Source organism: Eptesicus fuscus, chromosome 9 (assembly GCF_027574615.1).
Source record: "Eptesicus fuscus isolate TK198812 chromosome 9, DD_ASM_mEF_20220401, whole genome shotgun sequence".
In the NCBI taxonomy this organism is placed as follows: domain Eukaryota; kingdom Metazoa; phylum Chordata; class Mammalia; order Chiroptera; family Vespertilionidae; genus Eptesicus; species Eptesicus fuscus.
Window position 1 is genome coordinate 41,291,485 of NC_072481.1, and position 17,333 is coordinate 41,308,817.

General features: G+C 44.8%; 1 protein-coding gene across 4 annotated transcripts in view; it reads left to right on the forward strand.

Annotated features, from left to right (window-relative positions):
• The window catches only part of FGGY (FGGY carbohydrate kinase domain containing), a 398,594-nt gene that overhangs the window by 333,874 nt on the left and 47,387 nt on the right, over positions 1-17,333 (forward strand). For 2 of the 4 annotated variants that reach the window (XM_054720995.1, XM_054720997.1), the window contains one exon: positions 13,251-13,314. The exons of the other annotated variants lie outside the window; for them this stretch is intronic. In XM_054720995.1, coding sequence (XP_054576970.1) covers positions 13,251-13,292 — 42 coding nt within the window. In that variant the 3' untranslated portion in view covers positions 13,293-13,314. The remainder of the gene's footprint in view (positions 1-13,250; positions 13,315-17,333) is intronic. 4 annotated transcript variants of the gene reach the window in all.

Genomic DNA, 17,333 nt, shown 5'->3' on the forward strand with positions numbered 1-17,333 from the left:
TTATGGTTGATTTTAAATATTAAAAGAGAAGTCAGTCCTCACAGTGAATTCGCCTCCCTTCCTCTCTCCTGAGTAGGATTAGCTAGGCCAACTGGAGAAGGAGTAGCTAGTTTTGGAGAGCAGCCACTTTCTCTAAGTGAAGCCCAAAGGATAAGATGACCTAAGCATCTGCAGCTCTGAGTTAGGCACTGAGGCCAGTAGCCTCCTGTGGCATACCACCTCTCTAAGGTGTCACGACTTGATTATCAGCAGAGCAGGCACATTTCAAGATAGTACCTAGTGAAAAGGAATAGAAATTCCTCTTTCATGAGCCCGAGCTATGGACCATTCACTATTCTAAGTGAGTGATTATTCTCATCTTCCAAATGAGGAAATGAGGGCCCAGAGAGGGGAAGTGATTTACCCAAAGCTACACAGCTCTAAGTAATGGTGTTAGGAGTGTAACTTAAGTCTCTAAGTCTCAGAACCTGTGTTTATTGTAGGCTTTATCTGTTCCCTGGTTTTCCAAGCTTTCTTCCCCTTAAGAAGCAGATTGAAAGAAAGCTACCTACAGACTCTGAGGCTCTGGCCTTCTTGGAGAGGCTTCCTTACAGGATTAATAGCCAACCTTTCATACCTGATTCTCACAAATGAGGTCTATGAGAAAAGGTTATTGTTTTCATTTTTACAAATGAGGAACTGACACAGAAAGTACAAAGCACGTACCCAAAGTCACACTGGGGTGTTAATATTCAAGCTGGACTTGGAATGCAGGCTTTTCTGTCTCCAAGCATACACGCTTTCTACTGGTGACATCTAAGTACTAGCTGTGCAGTGTATAGGGCGAACTGTCTTTTACAAATAATAATAATAATAATAATAATAATAATAATAATAATAATAATAAAATACAAGGCAAGCATGGCCAGGTTCTCCACCTCAAGGAGCTGACAGTCAGGCTAGATAAATAACAACGCAGCAACCTGAAATCGCAGAGTGCCACTACATAATCCGCTCCCTGGTAGCAGCCACACGCAGGGAAAAGAAGGTGGTTCTGGGTAAGAAGTGGGGCTTGACATGGACACGCTAACTTAGGACTAGCAGAGAAGCAGCAGGAGGAGGCTTTTGCAGGTAGAAGTGCGAGTGAGGGCAAAGGGATAAATGCAGGCAGCCACTCGCTCCTGTGCAGGACCACGGCGTCGGAGTAGCAGAAGGGAAAGCTGGATATGTAAGGGCTGCAGTTGCTTGGGGGTAGGGGTTGTTATCTATAAACAGATCAATTAGGAACTTGATCGGGAGTCTAGGGAGCATCCTTTGCCCAACATCCCCAGACTCTGTCTACTGTTTTTTTTTAAAAGTCGCAGGCTAATGGCCTCATTTTTGAAAAAATCAACAGCACAAAGTGCTTCTTAGCTGATAATACTGCTTCCTGCTTAAGAAAGATCGCCTGTCAATTCTGCCTGGGAGTAATAGTCAAGGTTGGTTACTTATCTCTGATATTTTTGACGAGTCCCTGAAATAGAAGAGGAGCACTCTTTAAAGGCCCCTAGAAAGCTATCCTATGTCACTCGAGCACATTTGCATCTAGCCTGTTGTAACATACCATGTTGGAGAATTTCAGCATGGAGAAGGCACCTTCTGAGGCAATGCCACTGAGCTACTGGATGGAAGCCTTCCACCTCACACCAGCTCATAATCTACCTCCTCTGCCCTCCACACCTCCCTCCCTGTCAGCTGACCCTGGGTCTGGAGGAACCTGTGTGTTGGATGGAATAGATCAGAGGGAAACTCCTACCAAGTTGGCCGGGTCAATTTCACCTGTCAGCATCTCTGATAAGGAGGGATCCTGACAGACCAGATTTGACTGATTGGATTACAGCAGTTGTCTTCATCCCAGTAAGCTGCCTGACCGCTCCAGGTGCCAGAGGAGAAATTTGTAGACAATCCTGAAGTGGGGATTCAAGCAAGTGCTCAGACGGCTAGGAAACTGCCGGCTTCACAGGGAGTCCAGCCTATTGTTGTGTGGTGGGCAGCGGGGACCTCTCCCCAAGGGGCTCCTAAAAGTGATAGCAGAGGGGACTCCTAGAGCAGGCACCAACCTGTTTATATGCTTTTTGTCTATTAACCCTTAATCCTCACAACAGTCCCATGAGGTCCTGATAGTTGTGCTTTGCAGACAAGGAAGCTGAGTCACAAAGAGGTTAAACACTTTCCCAAGGTCACCTGGCTGGTGAGATATGAACTCGACCTTCAGACCCGATAGTCTGCTCACTGGGATAATACTGAAACCCATGTGTGGCGTTGGTTGGGAAGCTCCTCTTGGGAGGCCGACCTCCACACCTGTGCTTACCCACAGCACTGCCTGCAGGTGTTTCAGACATCCTTGCCCCATTGGATTGTGAGCTTCCAGGTAAGGGGCCAAGCCTTCCTCATCCTCGGCCAGCAGTGGGTGCTGGATAAAAGTGTGTTGTACCGAACGGGAGGTGAAGTGTTACAGAGACTCTGTGACCGCCCTGGAGCTGGCTAAGCAGGCAGCCGCTTGTGGGGGTTACACAGAAAGCCATCCATGTACAGCAGTGGTGCCCCTGTGAATGGAACATCTATAACAGGTAAACTCCGATCCCAGACCCCCTAGTATTAGTGGCATCTCTGAAAACACCTGGACCCACACTGCCAATTCTCGGTTACTCTCATTTGTCTAAGATAAGCTCCCCGGTCTTTCGTGTTGGTTCAGTTACCAAACCACTTACTGTGTGACCTGGGGAAGAGGTCTATGTCTCTGGGCCTCCAATTCCTCATCTTTCAATTGAAAGAATCAGGTGCGGTTTTCAAAAAATGCCAAGTAGTAGAACGTTTGAGAAGCCAATATATAAAACAGATCAAAGGTGAACCGTTTTTCCTGCTTCCCCTGTCACTCCCTTTCCCCACGGCATGGCAACCGGACATGAGAAGCATTGGTCTAGAATTGTTTCAAAGGAAATAACCCAAAATATGTTAAAGAAACTAATACTAATACTTAATGCAATAATAAAATAGCTTCAGATGGGAGATCCAGACCATGGAGAAGGGCAGGTTTGAGGGCTCTGCCTGACCTCTAGTGCTGTTTGCTCCTGGGGGAGGTATCAGCTTGGCCTGACTGTGTACAGTGGGGTGGGGACGCCCAGGCCTCTGGCCAACGCCTCCGTGTCTGGAAATGGCCTGCGTGTTGTGGCACCAGTGAACTAGAAATTCTATCCGGGGACTCTGGAAGATTGATTTTCCATGTGGGGATCTGACCTCTTGCTTCACAGGCAGAGGGGATCAGACTGTTCTGGGAGGAGTCAGTGAGCAAGCCCTTTGAAAGGTCTTTCCTCTCTTTTTCTTTTTTCTTTCTTTTTCATCTATACATTTCAAAGGGAATGTCTGATTGTGTTGGGGGCTTCACACCACCAGTTTGAGTCCTTGGGGCTTAGAGCACTGAGATGTCCATATCAACATCCCCGCCCCCCAACCCCAGTTCTACCCTGCCCCCTGCCTCTGCCCTCCCCATCAGTGCTCTGTGCTAGACTGCAGAAGATTTAATTCCATTGATGTCCCTGGACTTATACAAAACCCTTTGGGAATTTTGGAATTAGGGATGAATACCCCATTTCCTTCACTTGGATCAATTTTTACAGATCCCTCGTGTAAGAATCTTATTTAGTTATTTCCGTGATTCTAGTGCCTGACACAGAGATTGAGATAGAGTAGCTGCTTGGTAAATATTTGTCCATTCATTCAGCAAATATCCACCTAGGCACAGTGATGAGCAAAATAAACATCATCCAACTCTTATCACATTTGCAGTTGAGTGGAAGAGACAGTTAAGAATAAATAAACACAGACCCGGCTGATGCAGCTCCGTTGGTTGAGCGTCATCCTGTGCACCAGAATGTTGTTGGTTTGATTCCTGTCAGGGCACATGCCTGGGTTGTGTGCTTGATTCCCAGTAGGGGTGTGTGGGAGGCAGCCGATTGATGTTTCACTCTCACATTGATGTTTCTCTCCCTCTCCCTCTCTCTCTCTCTCTGAAAATCAATAAAAATCTTAATAGGTAAATAAACAAATAAATGAATGCTTTATCTTGGGTTAAGAGCTATAAAGAAAAAAGACGCTTTCTGTGGAAAAACAAATTAAAATACTTGATGAATGAATGGAAGTAAAATGACCTTAACTGCCAACCCTACATCTCTGTCTCATCTCATCTCTCTGTAAATAATAATTATTGCTGTTATTTTACTGGTTACAACTGCTACCATTTATTGTGTTCCCACTACATTCCATGCTCTGTGCTAGCATCTTCCTGTTTGTTACACCACATTCTCCACATAACCTTGCCTGTTAAACTTTCCTATCCCTCCTTCCTGATGGAAAAACAAGGCCTGGGGAAGATACTTAACTAGTTCATGATCAGAGAGCTGATAAATGTCAAGAGATGAAATTTGAATCAAGTTGATTCAACAGAGCCTCTGCTCTGAGCAAAAGGGAAAAAAATCTCAAAGATGATCACCAGAGGTCCAACAGGGGTCCCTGCTTCAGGACCATCTCATCACACCTTGAGGCAGAAAGGTCAGTTATCAGAGGGAAAAAAAAGAGACAAAATGTTGCTGGAGAGTGCGAGGGAAAAGGAGGAAGATAATATTCTTGACTTGGCCATCTTATCAGCCTAGCAATAATAAACCATCACCATGGTAACAGGAACTCTAATTAATGGAAGATGTTGAGTCACTTTAAAAACCACACCAACCGCATGCCGAGGTGGTGCTGTAAACCTCCCTCCCCTGCCGCAGCTGGGCCACTCTTGCTAAGAACTTGTTGGAGAGACCCATCTTTGGAGGGTGTGGCAGACTCTGGACTTGGCATCAGAAGACTGCATCTGAGCCCCAGATCTACCCTTTTGGAGCTCTTTTGCCTTGAGCGATCCATTTGTCAGAAGTGGGATTAATTTTATCTCCATTATTATTACTAGTAGTAGCTTTCTGAAATTCAATTTCAGTATCTATAAAGTGGATAAGTAATCTGTCTAAAGCATTATTAGGAGATTTAAATAGAATTAAGGATATGGAAGTGCTTAGTAAACTATAAAATAACTCACAAATATATAACATTATTAACCCCAGGAGGCTGCCTGCTGTGCTAGGAAGAGCTTGCACTAGAATCAGACAGACATGGTTCTGTATTTAGTGTTCTACCTGAACAAGCCACGTAAACACTCAGAGCTTCAATTTCTTAATCAGTAAAATTTCTTAGTATAAATCTGTACAATGGCCTACTCATCTTCCAAAACAAGAATTGTACTTACCCTCTCTGCTCCTCAGTTTCCCCTGTGTAAAATGGAGGTGACAGAAGTACCTCTGCCAAAAGGTGGTTGTAGGACTTGAATACATTAATACAGGAAGCTCACTTAGAACCATCTGGCATAGACAGTGTGCCATGAATTTTAATGGTGGAGGTGGTGAAGGTGGTGATGGTGAAGTTGGAGATGGGGGTGGTGGTGATGGAGTAGGAGAAAAGGAGAGGTGAAGAAGAACAACTGCCATGATATGTGTGTATACAACTATGAAAGCTTTGAGGTGTTCTGAAAATTAGGACATTTGCAGTCATTGTCAAAATACTTTTGGTCACTATCTTACAGTTTTCTCTAAGGTTCTATGTCTATGTTGCCTTTAGGTCCACATCAGTAGGTATGTCTTTCCTGACTCTTGGCTGTGTAGTTTAAGTGGTGGGAGGAGAACTGGGATAGAAACCAGGGGAAAAATTTGCTCAGCACCCACGTTCCCTGTAGGCCAGGATTTCCCAAAGAATGCCTGATGATATAGGAAAAGGTATTCCTGGATAGAATTCATTTGGAAATCGCTATGTTCATGTAAACTGTCTTTACAGCAAGACTTCTCTTAAGACTTAATATATAAACATACATTGTGAATTTCCTGGGTTGCAGAGACATATAGAATTTGGTCTTTCCCAAATTTACTTGACCAAAGAATTAGTATTTTATGCAACATCTTACTTGGCCAAAGTTTCAAGTACCAAACATTGGGAATGCTGTCATAAACCCATAGTCAAGACCATCATGCATACAAGCAATCCCCTAAAGCACATTTGAAAACTTCTATGAATCTCTTCATTAATCCATGTGTTCATTTAACGAATTAAAAGTGCACCAATGCTAGATTTGGCAGCAACTATGTGCTTGATGGTGGAAAAGCAACAAATAAGCGATATATTACCCACCCTCTTGGAGTTCTTATGGGCCTACTGGGGCAAGGGAGAAATTGCCGGGCAGTTTCAATACAGTGTGACAAGTGATCAGATAAAGAGCACAGGGTGCCGTGGTGCCAGGGTCAGGGGCTTCTTATCCATTTGGTGGGTCAAGGAAAGTTTCCCAGAGGAAGCAACTTGTAAGCTGAGACCAAAGGAATTCTTAGCACTGTGTAACACCTTTTCAATGCACTTTCCCATGCATTGCCGTATTGCATCCTCATAGCAACCTTCCTAGTCTATACTAATAAGAGAGAAATATGGTAATTGACCATCACTCTGTGACTCCCACAGCCAATCAGGAGGGAATATGCAAATTAGTGGGACAAAGATGGCGGCAGCCATGTAGCCAGCTGGAGCGGGCAGGAGGCTTGGGTCACCCCCAGTGATGGAGGAAGCCAAGCTTCCTGCCCACCTGGGCCGGCTGCCGAAGGAGAGGCCTGTGGGCAGTGGCCACGGAGCAGGCCAGAGCGAGCAGGAGGCTTAAGTTGCCCCCGGCAATGAAGGAAGCTTGGCTTCCTCCGTCACCACTGGTCGGCACTGAAGAAGGGGCCTGTGGGTGGCAGCCACAGGGTTGGCCTGAGCATGTGGGAGGCTTGGGTAGCCTGGGTGGCTGCCAAGGGAGGGGCCTGCAAACAGTCCTCAGCCCCTCACTCAGGCTGGCCACGCCACCATCGAGGCAAGGGTCACTACTGGGGGAGGGGGGTGTGGCTAACCTGAAAATGGCCCTCAGCCCCTTATCCAGGCTGGCCATGCCCCCATGGGGTGAGGGTTCCCACTGGGGGGTGTGGCCAGCCTGCAAACAGCCATCAGCCCCTCACCCAGGCTGGCCAGGCATCCCAGCAGGAACCCCCACCCTGAAGGGGATGTGGCCAGCCTGAAAACAGCCCTCACCCAAGCTGGCCACACCCCCCCCAGTGGGGACCTTCACCCCATGGGGACATGGCTAGCCTGCAAACTGCCCCAGCCCCTCGCCCAGGCCGGCACCATCTCCAGTGGGGACCCCCACCCCAATGGGGGTGTGGCCAACCTGCAGTCCACCACAGGCCCCTCGCCCAGGCTGTCCCGCCCCCCAAGGGAACCCCCACCTTGATCTGGGACACCCTTCAGTGCAAACCAGCCAGCCCCCACCCGTGCACCAGGCCTCTATCTATACTAATAAAAGGGTAATATGCTAATTAGACTGGGAGACCTTCCAGGAGACCTTCCGGACATTCTTCTGGACAAAGCCATGGTGGTGGGGCCAAAGTCGAGGTGGTTAGGGGCCAAGAGGGGAGGGCAGTTGTGGGTGATCAGGCCAGGATGGGACAGCAATTGTGGGTGATCAGGCCAGTGTGGGGGGGCGGGGGTGTTGGGGGTGATCAAGCCAGCAGAGAGTAGCAGTTGGGGGTGAGCAGGCCATCAGTGGGGGTTAGTAGGGGGCGAGCAGGCCAATGGGAATGGCAGGTGGGGGCAAGCAGGCAGCAGGGGGAGCAGTTGGGGGCGAGCAGGCTGGCAGGGGGGCAGTTGGGGGTGAGCAGGCTGGCAGGGGGGCAGTTGGGGGTGAGCAGGCTGACAGGCAGAGTGGTTAGGGGCAATCAGGCATGCAGGCAGGCAGGTGAGCGGTTAGGAGCCAGCAGTCCCGGATTGCGAGAGGGATGTCCGACTGCCACAGGGATCAGGCCTAAACCAGCAGTCAGACATTCCCCAAGGGGGTCCCAGATTGGAGAGGGTGCAGGCCAGGCTGAGGGACATCGCCCCTCCCCATGCACGAATTCCGTGCACTGGGCCACTGGTTAAATATAAGGAGCTTGGTGAAAGTTAGGTTGTGACTACCATTTAATGAACTCCTATTACAGATCAGGCACTATAGTAGGCATTTTATACACGTATTGCATTTAATCTTTACAACGATGACTAGTAGCCACAGTTTACAGATGAAAAACAGAGGCTTAGGTTCACGTTTCACAAAGCCTCACATGTAGTGAGTGTATAGAACTTGGACATGAACTCTGGTCTGTGTGATTCCAAAGCTGTCTACCATTGGATCATGGTCCACCAGTGCCGAGCATGGACAGGGGCTGGTCAGTGACAGGGTTTTTCCCCAGGCTGAGAAATGTAGACAAGTAAGCAGAGCATCCTAAATGTTTTCCTTCTTAAATGATTTATGTTACCCTGACAAGTACATTTCCCCATCAGTTGGTGTAGAAAGTCCTGTGCTTTTTTTATATTACTTTGTATGAGAATATTTTTTTATGGTGAGTTCTTACTTGGCAAAAATAAAAAATTGCTAACCTTATGGCAGTCTCCAAAGTAATTTTGGAAGGGTTTGTGTCCATGAAATTTTAACATCTTGGAAATACTCTGCACTCAACTTTATAGAACATACCCTTCCTAAAGGCAAGAGGAATATGAGCCAGCACATTGCTCTGGGATTTGTTGGTTCAAACTTGGGTGCGTGACTAAATTTCATGGGCTCACATGTCCAGTAGCCGTAAGTGGAGATATAGTAGGATAATGCGGCATTTCCCAATATGCATCCATACACCACCAGTGGCATTTGCGATTTTAGCTGCCAAGTGGACACTCTTTTTCTAATAGCTGTATATTTATTTTAATATGTATTAGGAAAAACCATAACCAGCACCAAACTTGGGTTTTCATGGATGTTTTTGCTTAGAAAAAAATTTAAAAAATAGAAAAGACTCTGGCTGGTGTGGCTCAGTTGGTTGGGCATTGTCTTGTGCACCAAAAGTTTGCTGGTTTGATTCCCAGTCAGGACACATGCCCAGGTTGTGGGTTCGATCCTCAGTCAGGGTGTATGCAGAAGGCAGTACTATATAATACAAGCCTAATATGAAAATTGACGGAACGGTGGAACGACCAGGGGAATGACCGGTAGCTATGATGCACACTGACCACCAGAGGGCAGATGCTCAACACAGGAGCTGCCCCAGCCTGCAGGTCCCAGGCCAGCCAAGGCAGGTGCCAGTGCCCCCCGCCCCACCCCCGACCTCCGCCAATTGCCCCACCAATCACCCTGCAGAGGGAGGCAACCAGCAGCAATGGCAGGGTCAGGGCCAGCAAGCAGGCAGCACAAGGCTGGCCAAGGCGGGTGCCAGCGGGGGTCCCCCAGTCGCCCCACCAGTCACCCCACAGATTGTCCCTTATTGCAGGCCAGGCTTAGGGATCCTACCTGTACATGAATTTTGTGCACCAGGCCTCTAGTCAATCTATGTTTATCTTTCACATCAATGTCTCTCTTTCTCTCTCTCTGCCCCCTCTCCCTTCTTCTCTCTAAAATCAATAAAAACATATTTTTAAATAAAGAGAAAAAGGAGTTTATTCAAAATTTAGAAAAATATGACATACATAAAAATACTATAGGTAGTACTTGTATATGGACACAACTATAAAGATGTATGTGAATTACTAAAATGTGTGAAGTATAAGACAATATGAGTGAAAGTGCCTCATGCTTAGAAGTCCCTGGTAAATGCTTCCTACCTTTTGGATTCACCTAGCTATAGACGTGGCAGAACCCACAACTGTACTCAGAGTCTCAGACTTGCAGTCCAGTGCTCCTTCCTGGCCTCCCTTAAGTCTTTGCTTCCTGTCTGCCTACTTAACCCCGCATCTGTCCTCCCTCCATTCATCTCCCAGGAGAGGTGCGGTGAGTAGGCCTTGCAGAAGTGGCTGAAGTGTAAAGGAACTTTACCTCGGAGAGTAAAGAGTATTAGCATTTGGGAAAACTGGACTTGGAACTTGGAGTCTGAGAACGGAAAGGGCCTTCATCCCTTTTAATCCCTCCTTTTTTGAAGATGAGGAAGTTGGGATCCAGAAAGGGGAAGTGCTTTGTTCATGGCCAGAGAGCTCTTTGCTGGTCAAACCAGGATAAGAATTCATATAAAACATGCAGATGTAGAATTTTACATGTTTTAAAAACCATTTCCTCCAGACTTCCTGCTGTCCAGATAAGTAGCTGGGATGTAACACAACATGACTTTCACTTCCACAAATCTGTAACTTTGGAAGGTCACACTTCACACCGTGCCAGGCACAAGTACTGTAAATGGCCACTGGACAAGGCGTTCCTGGCTGTTCTCTTTGTTAGTTTGTTTCAATTGTGGTAAAACACATATGACATAAAACTGACCATTTTTAAGTGGACAGTTCAGTAGTGTTAAGTATTATTCACTTTATTGTGTAACCAATCTCCAGGACTCCTTTCATCATGCAAATTTGAAACTCTCTACCCATTAAAAAACAATCTCCCATTCCCCCACCCTCCAGGCCCTGGCAACCACCATTCTACTTTCTGTCTCTATAAATTTGACTACTTTAACTACCTTATATAAGTGGACTCATACAGTATTTGCCTTTTTGCAACTGGCTTATTTCACTTAGCACAGTGTCCTCAAGGTTTAATTAACCATGTGGTAGCATGTGTCAAAATTCTCTTCCTTCCTGGTTGTATTCTTAATTCAACACAGTCTCCGCCCTGATTGTACCTGTCATAGCCATAAAGACTTTGGAATGCTTAATTAACATTTTAGTGGCTTCTGACCAGTGGGGATAGTGGTGATGGGAAGCAGTATCTGAGAACTCAGCCCTCTTCCTCCAGTCTTTTGCAAGTAGGTGACAAGGGAGATAAATGATGTTGCAGGCTGTATCCCTCACTCTCACTCCCAATTTCCTTCACTGCTCCTGCCCCCGTCTTTAGTCAGCCACAGAAAAGGAGGGGCTGTGGGGGGTTAGAGGTTAAAAAAGTGGACTTTTGGTCCTGGCCATGTAGCTCAGTTGGTTAGAACACGGTCCTATATGCCAAGGTTGCGGGTTCCATTCCTATTCAGGTACATAAAGAATCAACCAGAATCAATCAATGAATGCATAAATAAGTGGAACAAATCTCTCTCTCTCTCTCTCTCTCTCTCTCTCTCTCTCTCTCTCTCTCTCTCTCTCTCGTCCTCCCTCTCTCTCTCCCCTTCCTTTCTCTCTAAAATCAATTTTTTAGAAAGTGAAGTTTCAATTAAAAGAACCTTGGGTTCTAGTACAACCTCTGTAACTTACTAAATGTATGGTCTGGAATAATGTGATTAACATCTCAGCGCCTCAGTTCTATCTTTTGTAAATGGACGGAATAATATCTGTATCTAAAGTGCCTGCTTTTTTTTTTTTTTTTCCTTTTGCGGTATAAGGTATTATTTTCTGGATTTAAACTTAGTTTATCAAATTAAAAATAATACTAATCCCATGACCTCTTCTGCTGGGTTGTGTGCAGATGTAATGTGATGTTATCTGCCATTCTGGCCACTCTGAGATGTCATGTTCCAGCCTAGGGGGTTAGGGAACCTCGTGATATTGGAAAGGAAAGAGTACCCATCCTTTTGCAGCTTCTGCACATCAGATATTTTATTTTTCCAGTAGAAACACTATTATGAACTCTATTATGACACTTGGCTGTTTGCATCATTATCATTTTCTGTCTCCCCTGCTTGTCTTAACCACCCCTGCCCTCCCCCTAGTTCCCGCCCCTTGATCAGTATCCAGCATACTACCCAGAAAACTATAGATGTCCCCCCTCTATTTAAAAAAAATGTTTATGTAATGCCTTGGGAATCAGTCATTATCTTCCTGCATTCATTTGGCCACTTGCACATTCCTCTATATCTGAAGATACTCTTTTCCCATTCCAATACCCCCAGGTAAATGGTACCATTCATTCAACCTCTCAACTCTGGCAAAGAAGGAAGCCAGAGTGTAGAAACTGATTCCAGCTCCTCTCTGAAGTTGGGCATCTCTCTTTGCTGACCACTTAGGGATTTTTTTTTCCTGTTTCTGACCCTCCCTTCTCCTTTCTTTTGATAAGCAGGACAGTTGTCCCCAAAGGGATGAATCCATTACCTTTCACCAGAGTTGAGTTCATTTTTCATTGAATGTTTCTGTTTTGTTTTGTTGTTTTGTTTTGTTTTTTAAAAGGGTTGAGCATGCATTGAGTGTGTGTACTTAATTTTTAATATGTGTGTGCTCACAGCCAAGAGATCAGAAAAACCTTAAATAACAATGAAACTGAACTGTCCCGTTGTATGTTTTATGTGGCACAGATTCCTAAATATACTCTTAACAGCCAGGTATTATTTAATATCGCCCTGTTAATCAAGGTGCCAAATATAAATGAAAACCATGTTTAAATATGTTTAATAAGATTATAGCTTTCGGTTGAATATCAAATAACGTAACTACTTTTTTTTCAGCCAACCCTCATTCACTATCTTATTTTTTACTCTAAGCACTAGTTCTTTTGTGCTATCAAGCCAATCTTAATTATAAAACATTTTTAGCAACATATGTGTTTTCATAGACCCCTTAAATATAAATGTTTTAGAGAAAGAGAAAAACCCTGAGGTGCCCCCCCCTTCCCCACCCCACCCCCCAGCTAAATGAAATGTCTCTTCTTGGGATTGAGCCCTTAAATTAAAAAGGAAATTAATAATTGTCTTAGTGATACTAACTTGTTTGTAGCTTCTGTAATAAATAGTATATGCCTTTTAAGCTGTTATTGCTTTTAGCGTTTTGTGCTAAATGTACTTACTATGATTATTTTTTTCTTTCCTTTTTTTTCCCCCCTGAGGATTCAGGCTTCTGTTAGTTTAGCAATAGCGACACCTAGTGGCTCTAGGTAACATTGCATGTGCTGCTATAATGTTCCCAGAACCTTTTAAAAAAGAAAAAAATCCCCTGCTCTTTGAGATGCAGTGACCAAGTGCTTGTGATCTTGGGGTTGAAGAAGAAAGAAGGCAATGGCACTTTGATAAAGACAGGCTTCTATTCCATCCATCAGGCTTCCAACCTGGTGACAAAACAAAGAAGAGTTGTATCTAAAAAGAGTCTTTTTATAGAGAACTAGCCAACCGTGGCATAATGTATTCTGTTTAGCAGATTTTTTTAAAGTTATTGATAAAATAGCATTACATTTATGTAACATGTTTAACTCTTGTTCTTGTTTTCAACAGTTTGCTTGCTATTTTCATCCTTGTAGCAGGCATGTCCCGTAATGATTGCAGCACCATGATTATGGTATGTGGGGCTTTGACTTACTATCTTGTGGTAACTTCTTGCTTCTCACATCTCCAAATGTTCTTCTCTTTTCTTTCTTCAATATCCTCTGTGTTAGTCCTTATAAAGTTTTATCTCAGCCTTTTAGCCTGTTTGTTTTCGCCACTAAAGTTTTATTTTTGTTTCTTCTAGTTTGTCACATTTCTTATGTGGTTCTTCGTGTCTTAAAACTTTTAAATCTTGATTGACACAGTCATGAATGTGTTTATTAAAAGCACATTTAATTATACAAATGCTGATAAATAGCTTTTATAAAACTGCTTTGCACTATATAGGGACATAAACAAAATCTTTAACTTTGTACCCTGTGGAAGTTCTGGGCTTCATTTTAGAAAGGAAAAGTAAATATAGTGCATGGCAACACATAAGATTCTTTTTTTTAAATTTAATAAATCTTTATTGTTCAAATTATTACAATTGTTTCTCCTTTCCCCCCCCCCATATCTCCCCTCCACCCGGTTCCCACCCCCGCCTCTGCCCTTACCTCCCCCCTCTGTCCTTATCCATAGGTGAACACATAAGATTCTTATGAACAAGTACTACCTCTCTGCCATATCTCTTCGCAGATGATGAGGTGAAACCAGTTGTGTATTAGATGAAAACTGAAAATGTGAATTTGAGAGAATGAATGAATGGATGCCTTTGTTTGCACACATATTGTAGGGGAAGCTCATGGAATCGAAGTATAAAGCTAAAGTGCATTTTGCTAATTCATCTTGATATATCTCTGTTGCAAATTCTGCCCATAATTTCCCTGTAGGCAGCCTCTTCTGGAGACACATATTATTATCAAAAGGGTGCTTACCTAGTCAGTTAATCAGTGATTTATTGGGAGAGAAGCTGAGCAATCATCTTACTCTGGGGGTAGCCGTGTCAATGGGACTGGACATAGCCAAAGCCCTATGGTGCGTTCCTCTTTCCTGAACATTGCTTGTATGGGAACTATGGGATTGATGAGTGATTGAAAAAAGAAGTCATAACCTCAAGGCTTTGCATGGGAAGGAGAGTGGCTGATAGTGTATTCTAGATGCCAGAGGCAGATTGCTGGCATGGGAAGTACGGACCTGGGCTCTAGTCTTTGCTCTCCCATTAACTTGTGGTATAGCATTAAACAAGCAGCAGTTCTGTAACCTGTGCAGTGAAATGGTGCCAGGCAATGCCCAAGGTCCCTTCCAGCTCTGGAATTCAGTGTTCACTTCAGTCTGTCTGCTGAGGAGAGTGAGGTAGTGAGTGTGTGGGCACCAGCTGGCAGCAGCCCTGTCCCGGGTACTCGCTTCTCCAGAAGCATGGGCATCTCTAGGCCCAGGGCACCCTAAGAAGCTGTCCTGATCTGCCACACTCCTGGGTGTCCCCCACCTGTGTTCTCTCAGGGCCATGAATGACCACACACCCCATGTTCTCCTTCCCCTGGAGTCTGTTCCTCTACAGTGGTCCAAGAGGCAGACTATTCCTGATGTCGCCTTCCCAGGGAACCTCTGATCTGCCCATTTTTCCTCTCCGCCTCCCACTCTAGAGCCGCACCACAGCCATCCAGATCCCAGCCCTCCGCTAACCACAGTGTGGCCTGCTGGTTCCTTAACCTCTCCATGCTTCATTTTCCTCAACCTTGAAATATGCATACCATTTGTTTCTACCTCAGGAGGTTATTTGTGAGGCCTGAGATGATCCATATCAGCAGTTAGAACAGTGCCTGGCACATCATAAGTACTAAGTACATTGCTGCCTTCCTTTTCAGATATTTTCTGTCCAGTTCTCAGGCCAGTGGGAGAGATACTAGGGTCAATGACACCATCTCTGCCCTGAGTTGGCCAGTCCAGAACCATTTCCTGAATGGGACTGCGGGGCAGACATTGTGCCTAGATTATCTCGTAGAGTTCCTACCCAAGTCCAATGCATGCTTGCTCTTTCCAGCGCATGCTCCGGAAATTGCAGCCTTAGAAAGTCACGTGACAGCCCCAGCATCATGCAGTCAGTAAATAGCAAAGTTGGAATTGGAGGTCAGGTCTCTCAGACACCCAATCCGGTGTTCTTCCCACCTCCTCACCCAGCCACCACAGGCTGCCATCACGTGGTTGGTTTTGAAAGGAAAAAGCAGCAAAGCATGGTGGGAGTAATCAGAATGGGAACTAAACTCTCCTTCCCAGGGCCTCCACTTCCAGCTTTCCGAAGAGGTGGGCAGGCTCGGGAGCCCAGCTCCCAGCTTCAGCCCATCTGAAAAGGATCCGTCTTTAAAAGCAAGGAGCCAGAAAAAATAATTCATACTAAAAACAAACTCTGTCATGAGTCATTTGACTTTGCTTTCCCCCAGAACACATAGTTTATGTCTTGGGCGAGCTAAGGCGAAAGGAACATCTGATATGTTTTAGGCTAGCCGGGCCATTATTTAAGGAGTTTCGTATCCAGTGTGTGCCCATTGGACCCCGTGGTTTAAATCAAGGCTTGTGCTGATGCAGCCTGACAGTTTGTTATTTTTGTTGTCGCTGGATTGGGGTACGATTGTGTATGAGTTTTATCAAGATGAAAATAATCACTTTGGTCCGAGATCCAAAAGTTCTTTGGTCATGAACTAGCCCAGGCAGTAGTTATTCTGAGGGAATATGTGGACACATGTTCAGATGTGTGAGCACCTTTGAAAATGAGAGAGAGCATGAGGGAAAGGCAGCTAACACGTGAGCTGCTTTTCATTCCTATCAGCAGAGGAGGGAGCCTCGGCTTTGGCTGAGAATGTCTCTCAATCTCAAGTGAACAGTCCCTAACCCAGAGTGGGAGGCATGTGCTGTGTCTCTGTGGCCAACTTGCTCTTCTTTCGATAATTGAAAAATGATAGGGATACGCTTACATTGTAAAAACTCAAACAGTATAGAAATTCAGAGTAGCCCAGCCGGTGTGGCTCAGTAGTTGAGCATCAACCTATGAACCAAAAGGTCACGGTTCGATTCCCGGTCAGCGCACATGCCCGGATTGTGGGCTCAATTCCCATTGTGGGGCATGCAGGAGGCAGCCAGCCGGTCAATGATTCTCTCTCATCATTGATGTTTCTATCTCTCTCTCCCTCTCCCTTCCTCTCTGAAATCAATATTTAAAAAAAAAAAATGCAGAGTAAAAGGCAAAAGGCACAAACCTCTCCTGATCCCACTATAACACATTTTGTATGTCTTTCTAACCTTTTGAATTCATTCACAGGCATATATTTGTGCAAATATAGGAGCATACAGTACAAATTGTTCTGCAACTTCCTTTTCACTTACAAGAACTTTTGGAGTATGTTAATGAATATAAAGCTCCCCCCTGTCTATTACATATTGGTAGTAATTCCAGCGTCTACATATATAAACATTATTTAACCAGTATCCTATGGATAGACGTTTAGTTTGTTTCTAGTATCTAGCATTTACAATTGATGATACAAGGATCATCTTTGATAGGGTTCTTTTCAGACAAGTACTCTGAAGATTTCTTTTAGAGATATACAAAAAAGTGGAATTTCTACTGGAAGGATTTATGCATTTAAATTTTTATTAGCTGTGGCCAAAATGTACTGCACAAAGGCTTTCTCCATTTGTGTTCCTGCCAGTGGCTCCTCTGTGCCTTTGCCAATCATGTAACATTTTTTGCCAATTTCTTGAGCAGAAAATGACTGTTCATTGTTCTCTTCCTTTGCCCTGTGACTGGTAAGCGTGAACATTTTCTTCATATCCACAGCGACTTGATTTCTGGTTTTTGTTCCTGGCCAATTCCTATCCTTTCTTCATTCTCTTGTGGGCTGTCTTTTTCTCATTGATTGGGAGGAATGCTTTGTGTGCTCTGTGGATCAATCCTTTGTCCGTCATGTGTCCTGAAGACTTTCTTATAACGTGCCTTGCGTCATATGCCTTTCCATATGATGTCTTGTACAGGAGTTTTAAATTTCCATATCTCACATCTGCGGATCTCTTTCTTTATGACTTCAAGATTTCTTGGAAACTTTCCCTGTCAACTAT